Below are 22,878 nucleotides of genomic sequence, written 5' to 3' on the forward strand. Positions count from 1 at the left end.
CATTTGCTATTTCATACTCTCTCCGTCTCAATTTATGTGACACGTTTGATTAACGAGATTTGCAGTTAAGAATATTTTGTCATCGTAAATCATTTCATTAAGGGTAAAAGGGAATGTTTTAAGTTAAATTATTTCTAAATATAAAAATATATTATTCTTCTTGGGACAAACTAAAAAGGAAAATGCATCACATAAATTGGGACAGAGGGAGTATTATTTGTTTATGCTCAATGCTCAGCTTTCTCGCAATAACCATGACTCCCTCCGATTCATATTATATGACGCTTTTAGCTTGGGCACACCTCTTAAAAATTTGACTCACCACAAGTAAGCAAGCGGTGTCTTCACTAAGTTACTCTTAATTAAATAGTACCTATTTAATATGATTTCTTGATATATTCTGTGAAATCTCACTTATTTAACTAAGGAAAAAAATTTGAAAAAATAATTGATATATTCTTAATTATATAAGAAATCATTTATTTTGAACTAAATATAAAAGCTAAAAACGCCATATAATTGTATGCGGTGAAAAATATTATACCACACGTGGCACGGGACGTCGTTGACACGTGACATATGAGAACAAACGATGATATGTTTCATCATAGAACCCGAAGACAATGATTCCATGCGAACCCGTAGCAAAGGTTGCGGAGCAATTGCCACTAGTCATTTATGAGTTCCAGGTGTTACACATCCGGTTAGGATATGTAGCTAAACGTTATGCTTTTGTAATTAAGTACCATTTATTGGACATTATTGTTCATTATGAGGCACGATTCACAGCTTAATGTTGATTATTATCATCTATAAAAGGAGCCCAAACTCATTGTAGAGGACATCCAATTCTATCTTAACAATTTACATTCACGTTTATAAGCAAATTATGAGCCTGTTTGGATGGGCTTAAAAAAAAACAGCTTATAAGCTAAAAACAACTTATAAGCCAAAAAAAATAAGTTGGGGTAGCTCAACTTATTTCTTTTGGCTTATAAGTTTCAAAATAAATTTTTTATAAGTTCGCTTTTTTAGATGGTAATAAGCCAAACGGCCCAATTATTTTTATTTTAAGCACAAACGGCTTATATGGCACACCCAAACACTCAAAAAAGCTAAAAATAACTTATAAGCTGTTTTCAGCAACTTATAAGCCAATCCGAACAAGCTCTATATTACTTTTATCCACTTATTATATCGGATTCAAAGTGTTTTTCAAGGCTTAATTGTTCATCCGGAGTAGTCCCCGTTAAGAGATTCCTCAGAGTTCCTAATGGCCCAGGCTTATTTTATTATATTCTTGCTTTATACTGATTTGATTACATTCCTAATTGTTATTACGTTACGCTTTTCTATAATAAATCAATTCACGTATCCTTTAAACCACTAAACAAATTCAACCGTAACTTTTTGGGGTTAACAGTAATATGAACGGGAGGGAGTATATTTTTGTCCTTAATTTTGTTCTTAACAAATGTCGATGGGCAAACCGCTTAATTTTTATCTATATTGTGCTATTGCACTGAAATCAGAGAAGATGCCTATGAAATTTATTAATACCTATTCAAGTACTCATATGTTTTTCCATCTACGAATTCCCTAAAAGAAACATAAATATTGATCAACTTGGTTAAATTTACTCAACGAGGTATTATACTTGGATGTTTGGTGTTTAATTGGTCTTTTCCAAAGGCGTTGATAAGCAAACGGGAAAATAACATAAGTCTATTTTACCACACCCAAAAAATGAGAACCGGGACATTTGGCATTTCACTACATAGTTGACATGCAAAATTTATGACTCCAAATGATTCATGCAACACAGTAATAATACAAGACGAAATATTTAACACGAACAAGTTTATACATTTTGATTTTAATCGTTTACAAGGAACTATCATACACTTAACTTTTACAAGGAACGAGTTTATTGAAAGGAAATAAGTTTCTTGAAATTATCCGGACGCACGAAAACAATTGCTACATGGAGAGAAATTGTACCCCCTTCATTGGCTACAATAGACAGCTGATAATTGATACCATCAGTAACAGAAACAATTGTTCCTCCTTCCACTAATTTAAGCACATAATTGTGTCCAGACTTTTTGTTGAACTCATTCAAAGCAAAATTTGCAATTTCAACCACTTTAGGATCATTTGGATCCCTTATTCGATCACCATTGCCAACAAAATTATTTGGTTTCAGTCCATTATTTGCTAAGGAAATATGGAAGAAAGTAAAAGCAACCACTAGGATTAAGAACATTGTAATGGGGAAAGAGTTGAATTTCAAAGCCATTTTTTTCTTTTATGAAGAAATTGTTAGAAGAGTGATTTAAACTGATTAGTGTAGGTCTTATTTATAGGAGAGAGTTCACTTGTCTAGTTGAAATGAGATAAGATCACAATTATAATAATTTAAACCCTAAACAGATTATGTTCTCTGTATTTACTGATAGCAATGAATTGTTACCAGCGACCTGAGTAACAAATAAGAAAAAGGGAATTCCTTTTCTAATTAAGAGGAAATGCGATAAGATTATCATAAATACTTTTTACTATTTCATGTACATTTGATTAATTGCTTAAATCTGAAGTGAACTGAATTACCTATTATTTAAATCTTAAGGAAAGCCTTAATTTCGAAGATATTGGGTAACACTCAGTATATGATTATGCATAATAAAAGGATGTAAAACAAGTCAATGAGTAACAGATTATGTTATTGATATGTAATAAACTGCTAACATCAATTTAATTATTATACCTTTCATGCATCCGGTAATTCAGAACTCATATTTTTTAAAAATATTTTAAATTAGAAAGCAAGCTAGCATTTACTCCCACTATTATACTCCTCTGGATTTACCTTTACTTGTAACATTTCGCTTATCGAGAGTCAAATTAAATGAATTTTGACTAACATTTTAAGATGTATTTTTTCATCATATTATTATGAGAAGAATTACAACATATAGTATTTTCGTACAGTTTTTGAATATCTAAATTTTAATTTTAAAATATTGAATTAATCTAATATAATTTAGCTCTAAGTTTAGTTAAATTTACTCTTGAAAACGAAATATGACAATTAAAAGTGAACTGAGGGAGTACTAACAAAAGGTAATCAACTACTAATTCAGAACTTAAATATGTGAATATTTTTTTATACATATATATCCAACTTGAAATGATTTTAACCAAAAAAAAAAAAAATTGAAATGATGATGTGTCCCGTAAAGAGATCTCAAAACCAGAAAATGGAAGTCCTCCTTTTTCTTATTGAACCGATTGATACAAGTTTGTAATTAATGCTACCTTTTCAGAATGATTTTTCCTTTCATTTGATATTAGATACTCATTCGGGGTCGATTAATTTAGATTTATGTTAGAAAGTTTTATTTTTAAAAGTAAAGTACTCTATCAAAGATGATTTCTTTACAAGACTTAAACCAAAAACCTTAAAATTACTTACCACTTCATAACAACCTTTGATGGTTCCAGAAATAACTCAATTCATTATGAGAGTCATCTGAAGGTTTGTATTTAATGTGAATGTTCCCAAACTAACATTTTGTCGCAATTATTTTTTTAAAAAAGCAACTGCTATTATTATACTATATATTCCCTCCATTTCCAAAAAGATTAATATGATTTGACCCTTGAACCAACAACTTGAAACGGATCTAGAATTAAAGAGTGTAGACTAGTATTATACCTACTGCTCTTTTTTTTGATAATAGTAAAATTTTGATAAAATGACAGAAACAATCCCTTATATTTGGGGTAGGTTCAAAATGAACCTAAATATACTCCTAATTGATTTTAATCTTTTAAGTTTGTCATAAGTCAATGCTTTTGGTCACAGTTAAACATTTATATATAACAAAATTTGTTTGTTGATTTAACGAGAGCTGTGAGAATTTATTTCTTTAGTAGCATGAACATACATTTGAGGTGCAGTTCTATTATTTTTGCTCCATTTCTAGAGTCGTTTATAGCTTTTCGGAAGTGCAATTTCTGCTACTTTTTGTATCAGGTGCATTTTTCTATATTGCGGCTTCTGAGATTTGACGGTAGTTTCTCTGTGTGTGTGTTATTTTCCAGTTCAGTTACTACTTATAACTGCATGTCCAGGAATCACAAGAACAGAAGATAGAACTAGTGAAAGAAGGAAAAACAGGGTGAACATACATTTGGCTGGAGGATGAGTAGTTAAAATATAATAATAAACCTTTTCCTATAAAATCAACTCAAAGTTTCAACACTAGAACAGATCATTACTGAAATAAATTTGAGACATAAAAACACAGCAGCTAAATTGTATTCTTAAATGACACAAATCACAATTCAAGGAAAGAGTTTCATGACTATATATTCTGAAAAAAGAGAGTGTTTTTCATAAGAACTATCAAGAACGTGCCTCAACACTGCTCAAACTTTGTTGCACAATATCTTGAATCAAAGCCTCTATGTTTATGTAAGATGAGCCACCTTCCTCTAATGCCTTCTTCGCCATTTTCGCGATCTCTTTTGCCTTTCTACGTCGATCTTCTCCTTCTACACCTTTATCGAAGATCTTCTCAATCGCGTTCTCCACATATTCGCGCTTCATTACTAATCCCGATTTTTCCTCCATTCCCCATGTAACAGCAGCCTTGACTCCCACACTAACACCAGTGCCTAAAACTTGCGTGATCAATTTCTCATTAATAAACTGTTCAGCAAACAAAGGACAAGTAATTATAGGCAAGCCAGAGCAGCACCCTTCTAGAGTCGAATTCCATCCACAATGCGTTAAGAAAGCGCCAATAGAAGGATGAGATAACACAAGTATTTGAGGTGACCAGCCTTTTATTAAAAAGCCTCTACCTTTAATCCTCTCTTCAAATCTTTCTTCTTCAATCCATTTTTCTAACTCTTTTGATTTCTCCCCTCCTCTCATTACCCATATGAATGGCCTATTTGATGCTTCTAAACCTAATCCAAGTTCCACAAGTTGTGAACATGTTAGGCCACATATGCTACCAAGACTTGCATAAACCACAGAGTTTGGTTCCTGCAAATCTAGCCACTTGAGGCATTTGTTCTCTTCCAATGACACATTTTTTCCTCTTGTAGCCTTTTCGGATTCCGATTTGTTGCAAGCTGAGACAGGGCCAATGCACCATACTTTTCCACCTTTGATCTTCTTAAACTCTTTAACATATTCAAGTTCCAATTCCTCAAATGTGTTGACAATAATCCCATCTGAAATGGATTCAGCAGCAACCATTTTGTTGCGAACATCGACCAAGTCTGGTGAGCCTGGATTCAGATTTTCAGGCAACTGTGCTTTAGTCAACTCTATTCTATGAGGCAAACCTGGTACTACAAAAGACTCAAACTTTGACAAATTCTCATGAACTTTGGAACTTTGCAATTTCTGAGTACATGTAGAAGAAAAACAGCCCATACCATCAAAGAAAATCCTAGGAACTCTAAACTTACGCGCACTATCGACAGTCCACGCCATGTTTTTCCCAGATATTATGCAGCAAGGACTAGGCTTAAGATCACTGAACAATTCTTCAAATGGTTTTTGCAACATGCTAGCAGCTAGAAAGAAATCCTTGATCGAATCGCGTGAAGGTAAGGAATCCATATTCTCACATACCTGGGGCAGGCCGGCTTGTAATGCTGGAAATTCGAGTTCATGTACTCTGATCTGAAGGCCTGATTTGACAGAATGACCAATACTCGATTTAAATCTGATGGTGTTAAGGGGTGTCGAAATTATAGAAACAATTACACCATGTTGTGCTAACAATTTAGCAAAGTCCACCATAGGGATGAGATGGCCAGGGGACATTAAGGGTACAAGAACAAAGTGAAGTTGAGAATTTTGAGCAGCCATTGAGTGATACAGATTTGCTCTTCAGCTTATCAGTAGCTTTCTTGAGTGTTTCTTTTTATATTGCACGAATCGGAACGGTAAAGGACCAAATCTCAGTGAATCGTGTCAGCAAGGTCACTCTGTCTTGAGTGTTTGTTGAAAGTTGAAAATCACTTCAGAAAAAGGCTAAAACCAGCACCATATAATATAAAAATACTACTAATTCTTTTTAGAGAAAACGGCCAAAGCTAAAGGTAGGATAGGTATGAAGTGACAAGAGGATACCAAAGCCTAACTATCACCATATGCTTATCTTGGTGGATGATGTGAAAGCTTAACAATGGAAGTCAACATACACAGGTCATGTCATGTGGAAAATTGCTATTTAAAATTGCAACATGCATGCATATGCACTTATTTAATTTTTTTCTCCTTCTTTTTCCTTTGTTTCTTTTATTGAAAGTGAAGGGGTAGATTATTCGAACTATGATTGGATAGGGAGGAGAAGAAATACAGTGTACTTACTGACAAAAGAGGCTTAGAAACATATTTTATACTCCCTCCATTTCAATTTATGTGAATCCATTTGACCTGATACTTAAATTTAAAAAAAAGTTAGTAAGACTTTTAAACTCGTGGCCCTAAATGAATACATATATATGTACAGGAATCATTCCATAAAGATAAAGTGTTTTCAAATATAGAAAGAGGTCATTCTTTTTGACACACACTAATAAGAAAATAGGTTCACATAAATTAAAATAGGAGTATTATTTTCTTTATCCAATCACCATAGGGTGTGTTTCCCGCTCTCTCTTTGGTATCTTTCTTCCAAGTCTACTGGAAAATCTCATCATTTGATTAACTAAGCAGCAGGAAGAAAATAATAGGAAAACTAATTTCTAATTGGAGAAAAAAGAAAAGAACTACACTTACTAATATGTTCTTTCCTTGTTCTGGATAGAAAATAACCAGATGATATACTGCTGCAATACTAAAATATGAGTTTTCTCTGACGACAGATTTTAATGAAGAAGGTAAATATTAAACTCTTTGCAGGGATGGGAGCTAGTTTTTATCATCTCCTCAATAAAATTTTAATTTTTTCATTTTGTTGTCCTGGAACCTACTGGGCATTTGACAAGTTCATTGAATGAAGCTTCAGAAAGATAAGATTCCCAAAGTAACCAAGGCATTTAATTCTGCATTAAATACTGCCATGTTCCATGTTGGTACTATAAACCGGAACCTAAATGACCCATCAAAAAATAAAAGTGACCAAAATAACCAATGAAAAAAAAGTTACCAAACTACCGTTAATGCAACTTTTTTGTGCGTTATATAAAAACTAGTTTACTTATCCGCACTTCGCGCAATCGTGATAAATTTATAATATTAATGTTATAATATTTTAAAAAGAAATAATATTTATTAGTCAAACATTTTTTCACGAGTCTACTATTTTTTCATGAATTAAAATGCAAAATGAATTACTATTACTACCTATATAGAAGGGAGAGTTGAGCTCCCTGCTTTACCGAGAGTTAGGGGTATTTTCGGGTATTTAACTAAATGCTAAATTGTACAGCCATGTTCTTAGGCTGTACTTTACTTGAAATTCCAAAAAAACCAGCCCTGTTTAAGAATCACCACACCTGTCTTTAGGGCTAACCAGCTGCTTTAGGGGTAATTTAGGTATTTTTGTCTTCTTATGTGCTGCAGCCATTTGTACCTCATGCATAAAAGATGAAACATCTGATTTAACTGCTTAAAATAGGCACAAAGTTCTTAACTATTTCTCCATTGTGCAGTTAGAGCTCTCTGTATCATTCAATTAAACCCAATTCTCTTTACTCACCGGCGAATTTTAAGAGGATTATGGAGAAGTTCTGGGTGGTCAGGTTAACTCCAGCGTGTGTCGGTTGGGTTTTTCTTGCTCTTGCTTTAATTTGTTCAATTCTGGTGAGTTTTTCTCTGTTCTTGCCTTTATTTAATGCACGAAGTTGTTGCTAATTGAATTTTCTCTGTTATTTTGTATAGTTTCATATGATTGTATCCTATTTGCACATTGATGCTCTTTTGACAAGTTTTCTGTAATTGAGTAGACTCAATTTTTTTAGCACATGCATGTCCGAAATCAGCTAACAGATGAATCAAATGGAACACAAAATAGGAAGTTGTGTCATTGACAAGGTCTGTCCACTTTCTCCCAACACTTCTTTCAAGTAAAACTTTATCAACCTTTGTTTCTCAATCTCTTGATATCCCATTTGGGTATTCATTTATGTGCTTTTCTTTCCGTTTTCTTTGGTGCATGTTATCATTATGGTGAAGCTTGGATTTTTCTTCATGCTTGATGTTTTTCCGTTACCAGTAGGTAAATTTTCCAGTTTTGAGATAAGCAAGTTGTAGTAGCTTTTACCTAAAGCATAGTTAGAATTTCTAATAGGTTTTATGCACAGTTAGATGGGATTGAAGTGCTCATTTTATTACTTGAACGCTCAACATCTAGACATTTAGTCTGAATATTTGGTATCGTTGATTTGAAGCAGTTAAAAACAACTACAATGAACTATCCCAAGCCTTAAAATAAGGATCTTCAATACATTGTTTTTTCATTTAATGTCAAGTGCCTCAAAAGGTTCTTGATGACTTTAGTTAGTACACTGATAAAAGATCCATCATATGACATGTTGTAAACTAAGAATTTTACATAAAGAGACCAAAAATCAACTCCAAATTCCTTACTCATTCACAAAGATATAGAGCAGCATATATAGCTAGTCAAAAGCTTTAAACACCTAAAATACAATGAAATTCAATGGTGAATAGAAGCTTTAAATGATGGACATTGTGTTCGACTTTATCTTTTCATATCGTTCGGAATACTCCAAGATTCGGAAGGATATATGTATTCTATTAACATTTGGGCTTCTATGTTCTGCTTTTTGTTTATGAAGCTCAGACTTCGATCTCTCTGGAAATCGGCTTTTAAGGAATCTATTTCTGAAAGAAGTACTTCTGATTTTGAGTTTTATGACCTTTTTCGCTATTCTGTTAAGAAGGAATTCTTAAGAAAAAATGTCCTGTTGGTATTAATATTGAATAACTTGAAATTTGAGATTATTTTGGTATTTGTTGTTATTTATACTTCTTAATTTAGTGATGGCATGTCTACACTATAAATATTGAATGCCAGAATAGCAGACACCTTACGTGATCAGACATACTTTATATTGCCTAATGTCGGTTTGGTGTTATAGGTTGCAAATATTACCTAGCAACTTTGCTAATATCTGGACAACTTCTGTATATATGAATATCAACTGCTTCGACTTTTGGTCATGTCTTCTTCTGTATTATCATTCTATCAGTTGCAGTTGATGTACTTTAGGTACTAAGCCTCTTTTTTTTGGCCGAACACATATTATTAATAGTTAAGTACAATCTCTTTGTTTATTGATTAAATTCATGTTGTATCTATGGATTGTTATGCTGCATATCAAAATTATCTTAACATCCCGTGTTGACATTGAGCTGCTTCACATGACTATTTTACCTCAAAAGTTTTTTTCCTTCAAGTTTTCAAGATTTGTCACATAATTTTGTTAATCAATATAGTGTTGAGTGTAAAGTCATTTTCCTTATCTTTCTGCAAATGTTATTGAGGGTCGAGTCTATCATGTGGACGGTGTACTTTCAAAGTTCAGCTTCAAACACAGAAAATGCATTATTTTTCTAAAAGCAGCGCCTTAATATTTATTTGGAAATGTTACCATTTGCAAACGTAGAATGTTGTTAAATCCGCACGTTTATTTAGTATCTTTGGTAATGTAATTTCTTATGGCTAAATGAGGTCTATTCATTTGAAGCAAATCTGGATTTGCAGTTGTCTCTGAAGAGGAAGAAGAAGCATAGAAGGTAGTTTATTTTGTGACCTGTGGAGTATTTGTTTGTTCTAAGAACTTATGTTCTTTCCATGCTAGCATATTTACAGCTTTATTGAAGCATCAAGCTGGTGTGTATAAAATAAGAAATGCCAATTTGCTTAAAGTGGATAGTGAATAAGGAAATCCTAGCAGCACCATGATTTTGTGTTTCTTTTTCATGTGTTTGCTGGTTTAGTAGGCTTCCTGTTATTAACAATATGATATTTTTAGGTTTGGTTTCTTATTCATTGAACATTAGCAATATATTATGTTGAGCATTGGTTTGTATTCGTGCAACTTATTCCATTATCTCAGAGAACTATGCATTACTTATTCTTGACTATATGCTTCTCAAATGCAGTAGGGACTGACAAAACTGCATCTCAAATCTCCCTTAACCTATATCCCCAAGGGGAGTTTATCTACTAGAAATTGGCGTAGTTGGATGCTTTTGTATTGACTCAAGAAACATACTGCACAGTTGATGAAGAAAAATGAGACATGGAAATGATTACAAACTAGATGGAGAGGATTATGAAGAAGCCCTGGTTTGTACACACAAAAACTTTCAAAGGCTTTTCATCTATGGATTTTGGGTGTCTCAACAGCATGAGATATTGGTTTTCTATATTAAGTAGTAGTAGAAATTATGCCAATTTCACTATAGAAGGACGAGTCAATAACTATCCTAATGTATGCATCAGCTGAACCTCTAAGAATACATTCAAACAATGTGAGATCTTATTTGTCTTCTTTTACTCTGTATATTAGTAGAAATTTTGAGTTCAACTTTCATGATGGGAAGAAAAGACTATGTCACCACAATTGACATGAAAATTGTTTCAGTTGGACACTTTATTACCTGTGATGGCTTAGAACGATAGTGTGATTTTGCTCTTTTGCACCATGCTTAAAATTTCGGTTAAATGATGGACTTGTTAAATTCATGAAGTGGTGATAGTATAATGCTATGACGATAGTCTTAATTTTTGCCTCCTCTAGAAGGGTGAAGCCCTGCCGCCTATAGTGATACAGCAAGATGTCGTGGTAACAGAATAAGGCTAAGGGACAATCTTCATTTTAGCTTACTCTAAAGTTTGAAGAAACATTTAGACGGGCTTTGCCAAATTTTCGATGAAACAACATTATGGTTCATTTGTGATAAGTGAATAGTATTTCACTTATAACCTAAGTGCTACTCCCTGTCAGAACTGTCTTCTGGTAACGGTCACTTTTCCGCCACCGTTGTTGGTTTCAGCGTACCCCTAACGGTCGGAACGCCGCCACTTTTCCGGCCAGATCTACTTTTCTTCTCTCTTCTTCTTCTTCTTCTTCTTCTTCTTCTTCTTCTTCTTCTTCTTCTTCTCTTCTTCTCCTTTTTTCCATTTTTTATCTGCTACTGGCGCTTGGACGGGCAGCCAAAAAATCGCTGCTCCGACGCCGGTGACTTTTTCTGGCATCATTTTTCGGCCAGTCCGCTCTCCTCTTTCTCTCTCATTTTTTTCCTTTTCCCCCTCTTCTCTTCTTTTCTCTCCTCCCTTTCAGGTCTTTGTGAACATTACTCCGCGAAGTGGAACGGTACCACGATAGTGAACGATAACTACGGCGTTGAATAGTGTTTTTCGGCGGCGAACGGAGTTCGGTTATTTGAGTTGGTACCTCCGGTTGCTCATATCCATTCTTTGTCCATACACCTATAGTTATATTTTGCTGACTATAGTCCTTTCAATAATTTATTAGTTCATACTCACTTTCGTGCTTTGGTTATTGATGGTAGACTAGGGTCATGTTCTCGTTCGGGGACGGGGGCGAGGGTTAGAAGGGGTAAGTGGGTTAGAAGAGCGTCTAGGCTGAGGGTAGGTTCTTAGAACATTGGGATATTAATGGGGAAGTCCATAGAGCTAGTTAAGATTCTTAAAGAGAGGAAGATTAATATAGCTTGCGTCCAAGAGACCAAATCGGTAGGTCCTAAAGCTAAGGAGGTAGACGGGTATAAGCTTTGGTTCTCTGGTAAGTCGAAGTATAGGAATGGGGTAGGCATTTTAGTAGATAGAGAATTAAGGGATCAGGTGGTAGAGGTTCGGAGGGTAACTGATAGGATGATGTCGATTAAGGTGGTCGTTGAAGGGCTCACTTTGAACATTATTAGTGCGTATGCACCGCAAGCGGGCTTAGGCGAGGAGGAGAAGAGACGTTTTTGGGAGGATTTGGACGAGTTAGTGGGAGGCATACCGCCTACTGAGAAGCTATTCGTGGGAGGTGATTTCAATGGGCACATCGAGCCTATTTCAGGGGGTTATGATAATGTGCATGGAGGTTTTGGCTTCAGGGACATGAATGGAGGAGGAGTCTCACTTTTGGATTTGGCAAGAGCTTTTGGGTTGGTGATAGCCAATTCGAGTTTCCCAAAGAAGGAGGAGCACTTGGTAACCTTCCGTAGTTCGGTGGCTAAGACTCATATAGACTTTTTACTCTTTAGGAAGGATGATAAAGGTCTGTGCAAAGACTGTAAGGTCATCCCAAGTGACAACCTTACAACCCGACATAAGCTCTTGGTGATGGATTTAGGGATCAAGATGACGAGAAAGAAGAGGGTCGTGGGTGACCGTCCTAGGATCAGATGGGGGAGTTTGACCATGACTAGTGCCCTAGAGATAGGCGAGAAATTGAAGGCTGTGGGGGCCTGGGGTAGTAGTGGGGATGCGATCAGTATGTGGGATAGAACGGCTAGTTGCATTAAGGTAGTAGCTAGGGAAGTGCTGGGGGTCTCAACAGGTAGTTGTGGTGGGCATCGAGAGGATTGGTGGTGGAATGGAAAAGTGCAAGGGAAGGTGGAAGCAAAGGAGGTGGCGTTTGCGAAGTTGATAGAAAACAAGGATGAGGTGGAGAAGTGGACGAATAGGGAACTTTATAAGATGGCGAGGAAGGAGGTGAAGTTGGCAGTTTCGATGGCAAAAACGGCAGCTTTTGAACGCCTTTATGCTGAACTAGAGAAAAAAGGCGGGGATAAGAAATTGTTCAAGCTAGCCAAGGCGAGGGAGAGGAGGGCACGTGATGTGGATCAAGTGAAGTGCATCAAGGACGAGCATGGAAAAGTATTGGTAGATGAGGCTCTCATTAGACGGAGATGGCAGTCATACTTCCACAAACTCTTGAATGAAGAATGGGACAAGGACATTGTGTTGGGAGATTTAGAACATACAGGGTGGCGTCACGATTTTGGGTATTGCAGGAGTATTAAGGTTGAGGAGGTTAAGGGTGTTGTTCATAGGATGCGTAAGGGAAAAGAGACTGGACCTGACAAGATTCCTAGGGAATTTTGGAAGATTGCGGGCTCAGCAGGTTTGAAGTGGCTGCTAGGTTGTTTAATGTCATCTTTAAGACGGCAATGATGCCCGAAGAATGGAGGTCGAGAGTAATAATCCCTCTATACAAGAACAAGGGCGATATCTAGAATTGCAACAACTTTAGAGGTATCAAACTGTTAAGCTATACTATGAAAGTGTGGGAAAGGGTGGTGGAGATGAGGGTGAGGAGAGGCGTATCTATTTCAGAGAACCAGTTCGGATTCATGCCGGGACGCTCAACTACCGAAGCCATCCATCTTGTAAGGAGGCGGTGGAGCAAGTATAGGGAGAGGAAGAGGACTTACACATGGTATTCATCGACCTAGAAAAGGCTTACGACAAAGTTCCAAGAGAGATCCTATGGAGATGCTTGGAGGCTAAAGGTGTACCTGTGGCGTACATTAGGGTGATTAAGGACATGTATGAAGGAACCAAGACCAGAGTAAGGACAGTAGGAGGAGACTCAGAGCACTTCCCAGTTGTGATGGGGTTGCACAAGGATCAGTTCTTAGTCCGTTTTTATTTGCCTTGGTGATGAATGGATTGACTCAACAAATCCAAGGTGAGGTGCCATGGTGTATGCTTTTCGTGGATGACATAGTCCTGATCGACGAGACTCGTAGCAGAGTTAACGCTAAGCTGGAGGGTTGGAGACAGACTCTGGAGTCTAAAGCGTTCAAGTTGAGTAGGACCAAGACAGAGTACTTGGAGTGCAAGTTCAGTGAAGCACCTCAGGAGGCTGGCGCGGAAGTGAGGCTTGGTACCCAGGTCATCCGGAAGAAAAGTAGTTTCAAGTATCTTGGGTCTATTATACAAGGTAGTGGGGAGATTGACGATGATGTCACACATCGTATTGGGGCAGGGTGGATGAAATAGAGGCTCGCTTCTTGAGTGCTATGCGATAAGAAGGTGCCACCACAACTTAAGGGCAAGTTCTACAAAGTGGTGGTTAGATCGACTATGTTGTATGGGGCGGAGTGTTGGCCAGTTATGTTCTCTCACGTTCAAAAGATGAAAGTTGCCGAGATGAGAATGTTGAGATGGATGTGTGGGCACACCAAGAGTGACAGGATTAGGAATGAGGCTATCCGGGATAATGTGGGAGTGGCCTTGGTGGAAGACAAGATGCAAGAAGCGAGACTGAGATGGTTTGGGCATGTGAAGAGGAGAGACACAGATGCCCCAGTGCGGAGGTGTAGAGGTTGGCCATGGATGGTTTCAGAAGAGGTAGGGGTAGCCGAAGAAGTATTGGGGAGAGGTGATTAGACAAGACATGGCGCGATTCTGACTTACGAGGATATGACCTTAGATAGGAGGGTATGGAGGACTCAGATTAGAGTAGAAGGCTAGTAGATATTATCGTTTATCCTTTCATATTAGTAGTCGCATTATCGCGATATAAGTTCTTGTGCTTTGATTTCTGTTACTATCTGTTATTTCCTGTACTTTGATTATCTTATTTTATCCGTGATAGCTACGCCCTTGCAACCGCTTCATCATGGCTTAATCGCTTTCGTTATTTTCATTTCCATATCGCTTTGAATTTCTTGGTCTTATACGACCTCTTTTTATGCTTTCTATTCGAGTAGGGTCTTTCGGAAATGTACCGTCCTATCTTGGTAGGAGTAAGGTCTGCGTACACCCTACCCTCCCCAGACACCACATTGTGGGATTTCACTGGGTTGTTGTTGGCATTGTGAAAATTATCTTGCTATATTATTTACGAAATACAACTTCGGGCATTTTCATCAATGTGTAAAATGTATAAAACAATGTGTTTTATTACTGAGATAGTCAAAGCTATTCACCATGCAAAAATAATGACAAAAAGAAGTAATCGTCAGCTAATTTCTGTAAACACTTCTTTTTTTAATTATTTTTTGACAATTAATCATATCTCCAATAACCACCTGCCAAAACAAAGAAAAACAAATAAACAAAAAAAATTAGTTTTTTATTTTGGTTTCTCACCCGGTGTTTAGGATTCGTGCCGAAAGTCACATTTTGAGGGGGTAAAGCGCTCCCCACCAAGGCCTGAATCTGAAATCTAGTTAAGGATGGAGGAGTACTTACCATCTACCACAACCTTTGGTGGTGAAAAAAAGTTAGTAACGTGCTAAAACAATGAACAAAGAGGAGATCAAGTCAAAAAAAAAAAAAATCATACATCACAGACAGAGAGAAATCTGGCTGGAATTTCAAGTATTTGGAAGTGAAAACTTGTCAAAATAGGCTTCATGAGAAGCCTACGTTGTTGCTTTAAATGGGAAAATGTGATTTTTAGTGGGACCAGAGAATGGCTTGGAAATTGGAAGTTGAGCAGAAGGGTTCTGATCAACAAAAACAATGGCATATCACTGGTTAATATCAAGCACAAAACGGCTTTTGCTTTAATGTGTCAATCAATATTGCTGCTACGTGGATGAGAGGGTTACATGGAATTTATTACTAAGTTGTACGTGGGTGAGACTCTTGCAATGGGATACTTAATGTATGAGTCTTTTGTTAATCCAATTATTTAGTAAATAATGTAGAGAAATGAAGGGAAAGATGCCAAAAAATAGGAGAGAAAAAATAAATAGAAATCTTATTAATGTCCCAGGTGGCGGAGCGGGATTCTAAGGGTGTCAAAAAATGTAGAAATGTCGTGACTAGGTTTGAACCCATGATCATCGCAACCTTTAACCAGAACTGTGTTAGGGGTGTCGGCAGTAGTATACATTAAAATATATATATATATAAATGAGTTAACACCTTGTAACTTTATATTATATATAAATGAGTTAACGTGCTCTATTAACATCACTAGCCGGAGTTTTATTTTATTTATCACATAACGCAAGAATTTGTTGCGTTACGCAACATCCCGCACAAACCAAAAAACTACTTTGAAATTCTATAAGTTGCTTTCCATTTTTACTTCGATTATTTAGTTTAATTAATTATTCAAGGTGCGGATGTTGGGCCACTTATTCAAGGGTTATTTAATTATTTAGTTTAATTATCCTTTTTCTCATTTTTAGTTTGCATCTACTTTTTAATTACATATAAAGTAGTAATTATGTAATTTTTAATTATATCTAGAATAGTTCTCAAGAGGTTATTTAATTATTTAATTATAATATATAAATTCACTTTTTTACTGTCATGAATATTATAAAAATCCTACATTACACTTTCTATGGGGATAGCCGTTACTAAACACATTAAAATATAATTATAAATAACACAAATTACTTAGTAAAATATGCCAACAATTATTATTAGCTTTCTCGCACATTATGCTAGCACGAATTATAAAACTTAATAATTAAAAAAATTCTCATTTTTAGGTTGCTTATTTATTCTTCTGATTTAAAATTATTTTTAATTTACTTATTCCCATAAAATGTCATTTGTGTAGGATCTCTTAAGAACTCATTTAAATATAATATTTTATTAAATAATAATTTCTCATATTTAGTTTGTTTATTTATTCATCAGCTTTAAAATTATTTTCAATCTACTTAATCTGATAAACTTCATTTGTGTAGGATCTCTTAAGAAGTCATTTAGTTATAATATTTTATCAAATAAGAATTTCTCATATATAGTTTGTTTATTTATTCATCTGCTTTAAAATTATTTTCAATCCACTTAATCTGATAAAACTTCATTTGTGTAGGATTTCATAAGAAGTCATTTAATTATAATATTTTATCAAATAAGAATTTTTTAGTAATATATAAAAAAAGGCAGTTTTAGAACTATAAAAAAAAGTACATTTGGATTTTCAACTTGGTGCAAAATCATAGCAATTCGCCCTGACAAGTGGTTTCTTACAATCTTCGAATGAATTTCCATAACGCACTCAGAGATTCTGACCCGTAATTACATTGTGTAAATCACTGTGCTATTCTTTTTTGGCTAGCGTTGAAATTTGCATTCCTTTTTAAACATTTTTGTTTTCTTTACTAGATCACACGACAAATAATTGATTTTGTATTGTAGCATTATGAAATAACGTATTTAAAAATAAAATATGATAATTAAATAACTTCTTAAGAGATCCTCCACAAATGAAACACTATCTGAATAAGTAAATTGAAAATAATTTTAAAGCAGAAGAATAAATAAACGAACTAAAATGAGAAATTCTTATGTGATAAAATGTTATAATTAAATGACTTCTTATGAAATCCTACACAAATGAAGTTTTATCAGATTAAGTAAATTGAAAATAATTTTAAAGCAGAAGAATAAATAAATATTAAATAAATAAACAAACTAAATGTCAGAAAATCTTATTTAATAAAATATTATAATTAAATGACTTCTTAAGAAATCCTACACAAATGGCATTTTATCAAAATAAGTAAATTGAAAACAATTTTAAAGCAGAAGAAAAAATAAGCAAACTAAAAATGAGAATTTTTTAATTATAAAACGTTATAATGCTTGCTAGAGTAATGTGCAAGAAAGCTAATAATAATAGTTGGCATATTTTATTAAGCAATTTGTGTTACTTATAATTTTAATTTTTTTTATAATTACGTTTTAATATGTTTAGTAACGGCTATCCCCATAGAAAGTGTAAGTGCAGGATTTTTATTAATATTCACGATAGTGAAAAAGTCTATTTATATATTATAATTAAATAATTAAATAATCTATTGAGAACTATTCTATATATAATTAAAAATACATAATTACTACTTTATATGTAATTAAAAAATGGATACAAACTAAAAATGAGAAAAAAGATAATTAAAATAAATAATTAAATAACCCTTGAATAATTGGCCCAACATCCGCACCTTGAATAATTAATTAGACTAAATAATCAAAGTAAAAATGGAAAGCAACTTAATAGAATTTCAAAGTAACTTTTTGGTTTGTATGACATGTTGCATAACGCAACAAATTCTTACGTCATGTAAAAAAAAAAAAAAAGCCTCGGGTAACGGATGTTAATAGAAGACGTTAACTCATTTTTATATAACGCACAAAAAAAATTGCATTAAAGGTAGTTTGGTAAAAAAAAATTCATGGGTTATTTTGGTCACTTTTGTTTTTTTGTGGGTCATTTAGGTTCCAGACTCGTTGGTACTAGGGCTAACGTTAACTCATCTTAAAGGGCGTTGCCCTTATTTTGGGGTGGTCTTTAATTTTTTCCCTTCGCCTAATACCATAAGGTTTGGGGTGCGAACCTAGACTCAGTAAAAAAAAAATTAAAAAAAAATATCGCAAGGCAGAGTTTGTAGCAAAGTTAGGCCTCAGGCAAAATTTTGAATGCAAAACTCTACCTGCAGGAGAGTTTTGCATTCAAAATTCTGCCTGCTGCAAAACTCTGCCTTGTGATTTTTTTTTTTTTTTACTGAGCTGAGGTTCGAACCCAAAACCTTAAGGTATTAGTCGAAGGACAAAAATAAAAAACCAGTGGCTTTGAAGGGCAATCCGCACAAAAAAATGAAGGGGAACCAAATTCAAATTGCCAGCTGCAACTGGCCACCAACCTTAATTTTCCCATTTCAAAAGGACATTTGCATTGTCCTAAGATAATCACATGAGGTCTGACCTAGTGATCAATAAAGTGAGTGTAAATCTTGAAGACCAAGGTTTAAATCTCAGTAGATACAAAAAAATACTATGTCATTTTTTTCTTATCTGCCTAATTCTTGGTGTGCAAAGTCACCCAATGCCTATCTTTGGTGGGACTTGGGAGGTAGCAGATATGTGGTGAAAAAATCAGGTGCGTCTTCAAATTTTGATTAATAATGTTAGAAGAAGAAGAAAAAAATCTCAATTGAGACAACAAGGGCTTCCAACTTAAATGAGCAACCATAGAGTGTTTAAATGACTTGAAAAAGATAATACTGTAATGAGAAGAAAATTTATAAAAAATGTTTATTGTCAAAAAATAAGAATTTACAGAACGAGCAAATCACATGAACCTATTTACAAGCTTTAACAAAATAAAATGAAGAGCTTACACGATATTTTAAAAGCAAATTGCTCTAGAAAGCTAACACAAAGGCACTGTTTTCACAAGTCATAACTCATAACATAGCTGTTACAAACAAAGATTAGAGGCTTACAAACAACAGAAAAATGTTGTTGGCCACTGCACACGCTATAAAACAACGTAACGGCTAGCAAAACCGAGATACAATGTGAGAAATTCCAGCTTTCAGTAATGTGAGAAATTCCAGCTTTCTGTAATGTGAGAAATTCCAGCTTTCAATTAGACTATAGTTTGTGACTGATCACACGAAGCTCCTCGAACGAAAGAAGCTCCACCAGTCAGGTTCAAAACTCGGGAAGTTATAGTTCACATCACAAACATAATTTTGCTAGCAGGTTCCGACTCCTCCACAAGCTTGAATTGAATTATTTGAGTAAAAGCCACGGGCAGAAGAACAAGTTGCTCTAGCAATTGTATCTGATAAATGGCAAGCTTAACCCAAGAAGAACTGAAAACCTAAAAGAGAAGGACCTCAAAAAGATTTAGTTCATGCACTGAATCACAGAACCAATCCAAGTGATAACTCTTATTAGTAAATTTTGTTAAAATAGTAAAAAGTGATAACTCCTACAGTAAAAGCGGTGAAACTCCAAGTTACCAGTCATGCCAAATTTTACCCTACTCTGAGAGTTAAACGTTGTACGCAGCAGATCTAGGATCTCTGCATATACCTTGATCCATTGACAGTCGTTCAGTTTCAGCTCTTTAAAGATAATCAAGATATATCATCCATGCCATTACAACTAGTATATCAGTTCCGCAGAAAAGAAACAACTGAGCTAACCAGTAAAGCTCAAGTATTGTAAAATTGAGCAGAGTCAGCCAAAATTTGTCAATGTAAGTTCCACAAGTAGTTCAGATGGAATTGCCGTTTGCAACTAGCACTTGTAAATAAGGTCTTATTCAACTTGGCACAAATGCTAAAATTTAAATAAAATTTTTAAAAAAGGGAGGAATACAGATATCTTGATAAAATAAAATAGCGATCCCCATAAGTCAGCTCAGCTCAGGGACATGGTGGTCTGAACAGCACTATCTTAATCACCGTTCCATTTTTGTCAGGTACCAGTGCAACAAGCTGCTATCGTTCTAATAAATTCAGAAGGCTCTGCGTCGCCTTAGCAGATCATTAAGGTCCTGGCAACAGTGCATAGAATAGATGAAAATGAACTTCTCGTTAAACATGGCTGCAAAGCCATAAATAGATATTTACTCATACCCCTCTTACTCCACATGACTATTTTGGTAGCACGAGACTCTGCGACTGTAATATATGTATCATTTTAGACCCCAGGTACACCAGCTGATGGACTAAAATATCCAGAGCTATATGTTGAATTAAAGCCAATTTTTGCTAAAGATTGAACAAGACGAAAAAGGCCACTATATCATCAGAAGTAAAGATAACAAGTCAGACAAGATCAACATCTGAGCAGAAAACTGTTTTGCCTGGCGATTGTCTCCCAATACGCTAGCTACTACTCGTGTCTGACTACAATAACTACATACGGGTATGGTGATTAAACTTTTAGTGAATTTTCGAGATTTTTAAAAAATCCACCAAACTTATTCATACCATGTGCTACCATTGGACACAGGTAGATCAAGGCAAAGTTAAGTGTCCAAGCCTGAGCTTGGACATTCTCTTCCTCATTTTTATTTCTAAGTAATTTGCCTAAATCTAGGTCAGCAAGCACAATTAGTTTAATTTCCAACACCAAATAACACAAATCTTCAAAGAAGTTACATCTTTCTTCTGTTTGAATATTACTCCAATATTTCGCAACTCATTCACCCGATTACATAAAATATTTGACATCTAAGAAAGACAAATTTTTTGCAATTATGAACCAATACAACAACATATCCGGTGTAATCGCACAATGTGTCCAGGTGTGTCCACAAATGAGAGGTGTGGGAGGGTAGCATGTCATAATTTAAAGAGTTCATGTCTACTATTTTTATCGCAGTTTTAATAAATTTTTACGCGTAAATTTATCTCGAAAGTCGGCGTTCAATGGAACCCCCACCTAGCAAGCTAGACCTCTTCCGAAAAAACCCAAAGAAAGAAAAAGAGATGAAAAGAACAGGAAAGGAATTCGAGGAAGATACAAAAGTATAGCAGCAAAATCACAAGATATATGTAGGTCGAAAATTGCACACCAAAAATTACTTTAATAGAATATTCACACTTCACTCTAAAAACTACACCACACACAAATAATTTCAAAAGCAGCTAGCATTCAACATAAACATGCACAGAGAATATCAATATCAAAACATAAAAAAATATACTAACATTAAGGTTGTAGGGTTTATACAGCAAAACTATTTAGTAACTCATGCACCCAATTACATAAAAATATTTGACATCTAAGAAAGACAAAAATTTTGCAATTATGAACTAATGTAAATCCAAATTCTCACACCAACAGTAATTACTTCAATACACTACACAAGAAATAATAACCCCAATTACAGAAAATATTTGACATCTAAGAAAGACCAAAATTTTGCATTTATGAACCACTGTAAATCCAAATTCTCACACCAACAGTAATTACTTCAATACACTACACAAGAAATAATAAAAATGGCGAAAAATTGGAGAAAAAAATTTGGACCATTTCTCGATTTGTGCGTGTCATCCTTGCGCAGGGGCCATGCTAATCTTCTCTGTATCGTTCCAATTTTATCGGATGTCCCCGAAGGGACGAACATGGAAGTTACTGTTTTGCAATATAAACGCTGCAAAGTTTCTTTCTGTACGCGATGTGGGAGAACTAGCTGGTTGGCACTTTCGGTTAGAATAGAACAGACAGTACTGTTTTTCTAGTTTACGGCCCACTTTGGTTGATAACTAAATGGGCCGGCCGTTTATTATTGGAATATTTACGTTGTATAGCCATTGTAAAGAGGTAATTACAACGAAGGTGGCTTGTCACTTATGCAATTAGTTCTTCTTATTTTAATAAATAATTTGGCTTCATTTTCAAATAACATATAAGTAGTGCCTGTTTTCTTAGTATTCTTTTTTGGGTTACATCCTATTTTCCAAAATTATAGTAATTCCTTTTCGTTTTTCAAATGTGTCCAAGCCTAAATTTACTTAATTTTAGAAAAAAATAGGAAATTATTTTAAAAATTCCGAAGACTCTTGGAAAGCAATGATAAACTATATTTTTTAGACGGAAGAAGAAATTTGTTAGAACTGAAGTTCTCACATACACTTTTTTCTTGGCCCAAGATTTCAAGGTTTCATAACAAACATCTTTTTTGATGGCAAACGCCAAACAACATATGAAAGTTAATCTAAATCAACTATTCATTCAACAAGAAGATGTATCGTCTTTTGGAACCTCCAACTGCTTGTTCCAAAGCAAGTGACCCTAAAACAACGAGTTTGTTTGGTAGATTAATATCTTCACTCCCTTCTTTCGATGTTAATCCATATACAAATACGACTAGAGAAGGGGTTTTTTTTCTTTAACATAAGCAATACGACTAGGGAAATATAAATGACATTAAATAGAATAACTAGTCACGAATGATGAAGCGATCAACAACAAAAGCAGAAAATAAATAAAAACACAAGACGGAAGGTTATTGAAGCAATCAAAAGTCTTCTTGCCTGCAAAAAAGAAGATACAACACACTCAGTTCTAATGAACAAGCAACCAATAGATTATTATTTTGTTTCCAAATGCTTTTTTTACTTGTAGT

At 34.8% G+C, this 22,878-nt stretch overlaps 2 protein-coding genes, 2 long non-coding RNA genes and 1 other non-coding gene across 6 annotated transcripts; 2 read left to right on the forward strand and 3 right to left on the reverse strand.

Moving 5' to 3' along the window:
* Window positions 1-4,212: 4,212 nt before the first annotated feature.
* LOC132049487 (UDP-glycosyltransferase 73C6-like) lies at window positions 4,213-6,281 on the reverse strand. Its single transcript, XM_059440317.1, has one exon. The coding sequence runs from the start codon at window positions 5,894-5,896 to the stop codon at window positions 4,412-4,414; it is 1,485 nt and encodes a 494-aa protein (XP_059296300.1). The 5' UTR covers window positions 5,897-6,281; the 3' UTR covers window positions 4,213-4,411.
* Window positions 6,282-7,961: 1,680 nt separating this feature from the next.
* On the forward strand, window positions 7,962-10,556 carry LOC132049488 (uncharacterized). Of its 2 annotated transcripts, none has more exons than XR_009413094.1 (3): window positions 7,962-8,068; window positions 9,748-9,796; window positions 10,166-10,556. It is a non-coding gene; the product is annotated as an uncharacterized LOC132049488 (long non-coding RNA). The 2 variants fall into 2 exon arrangements; XR_009413095.1 differs by lacking the exon at window positions 7,962-8,068 and adding an exon at window positions 8,185-8,252.
* Window positions 10,557-11,591: 1,035 nt separating this feature from the next.
* Window positions 11,592-14,342, forward strand: LOC132050872 (uncharacterized). The gene is made up of 2 exons (XM_059442212.1): window positions 11,592-12,063; window positions 12,097-14,342. Exons 1-2 carry the CDS (start codon window positions 11,688-11,690, stop codon window positions 13,194-13,196), a joined length of 1,476 nt encoding a protein of 491 aa, XP_059298195.1. The 5' UTR covers window positions 11,592-11,687; the 3' UTR covers window positions 13,197-14,342.
* A 5,628-nt stretch (window positions 14,343-19,970) lies between these two features.
* LOC132049490 (uncharacterized) lies at window positions 19,971-22,120 on the reverse strand. Its single transcript, XR_009413096.1, has 2 exons — window positions 21,780-22,120; window positions 19,971-20,419 (listed from the first exon to the last, which is right to left on the reverse strand). It is a non-coding gene; the product is annotated as an uncharacterized LOC132049490 (long non-coding RNA).
* On the reverse strand, window positions 21,768-21,870 carry LOC132051280 (U6 spliceosomal RNA). Its single transcript, XR_009413660.1, has one exon. It is a non-coding gene; the product is annotated as a U6 spliceosomal RNA (small nuclear RNA).
* Window positions 22,121-22,878: the final 758 nt, after the last annotated feature.

The sequence above is a fragment of the Lycium ferocissimum genome, chromosome 3 (genome assembly GCF_029784015.1).
Source record: "Lycium ferocissimum isolate CSIRO_LF1 chromosome 3, AGI_CSIRO_Lferr_CH_V1, whole genome shotgun sequence".
NCBI lineage: Eukaryota > Viridiplantae > Streptophyta > Magnoliopsida > Solanales > Solanaceae > Lycium > Lycium ferocissimum.

What these genes read in the sequence shown, in the direction of transcription:
- LOC132049487 (XM_059440317.1), bottom strand. Translation starts at nt 5,896, where the DNA reads ATGGCTGCTCAAAATTCTCAACTTCACTTTGTTCTTGTACCCTTAATG.
- LOC132050872 (XM_059442212.1), top strand. Translation starts at nt 11,688, where the DNA reads ATGGGGAAGTCCATAGAGCTAGTTAAGATTCTTAAAGAGAGGAAGATT. An exon ending in TGAGAAGCTATTCGTGGGAG is followed by an intron (nt 12,064 to 12,096) that starts GTGATTTCAATG and finishes AGCCTATTTCAG; the next exon opens with GGGGTTATGATAATGTGCAT.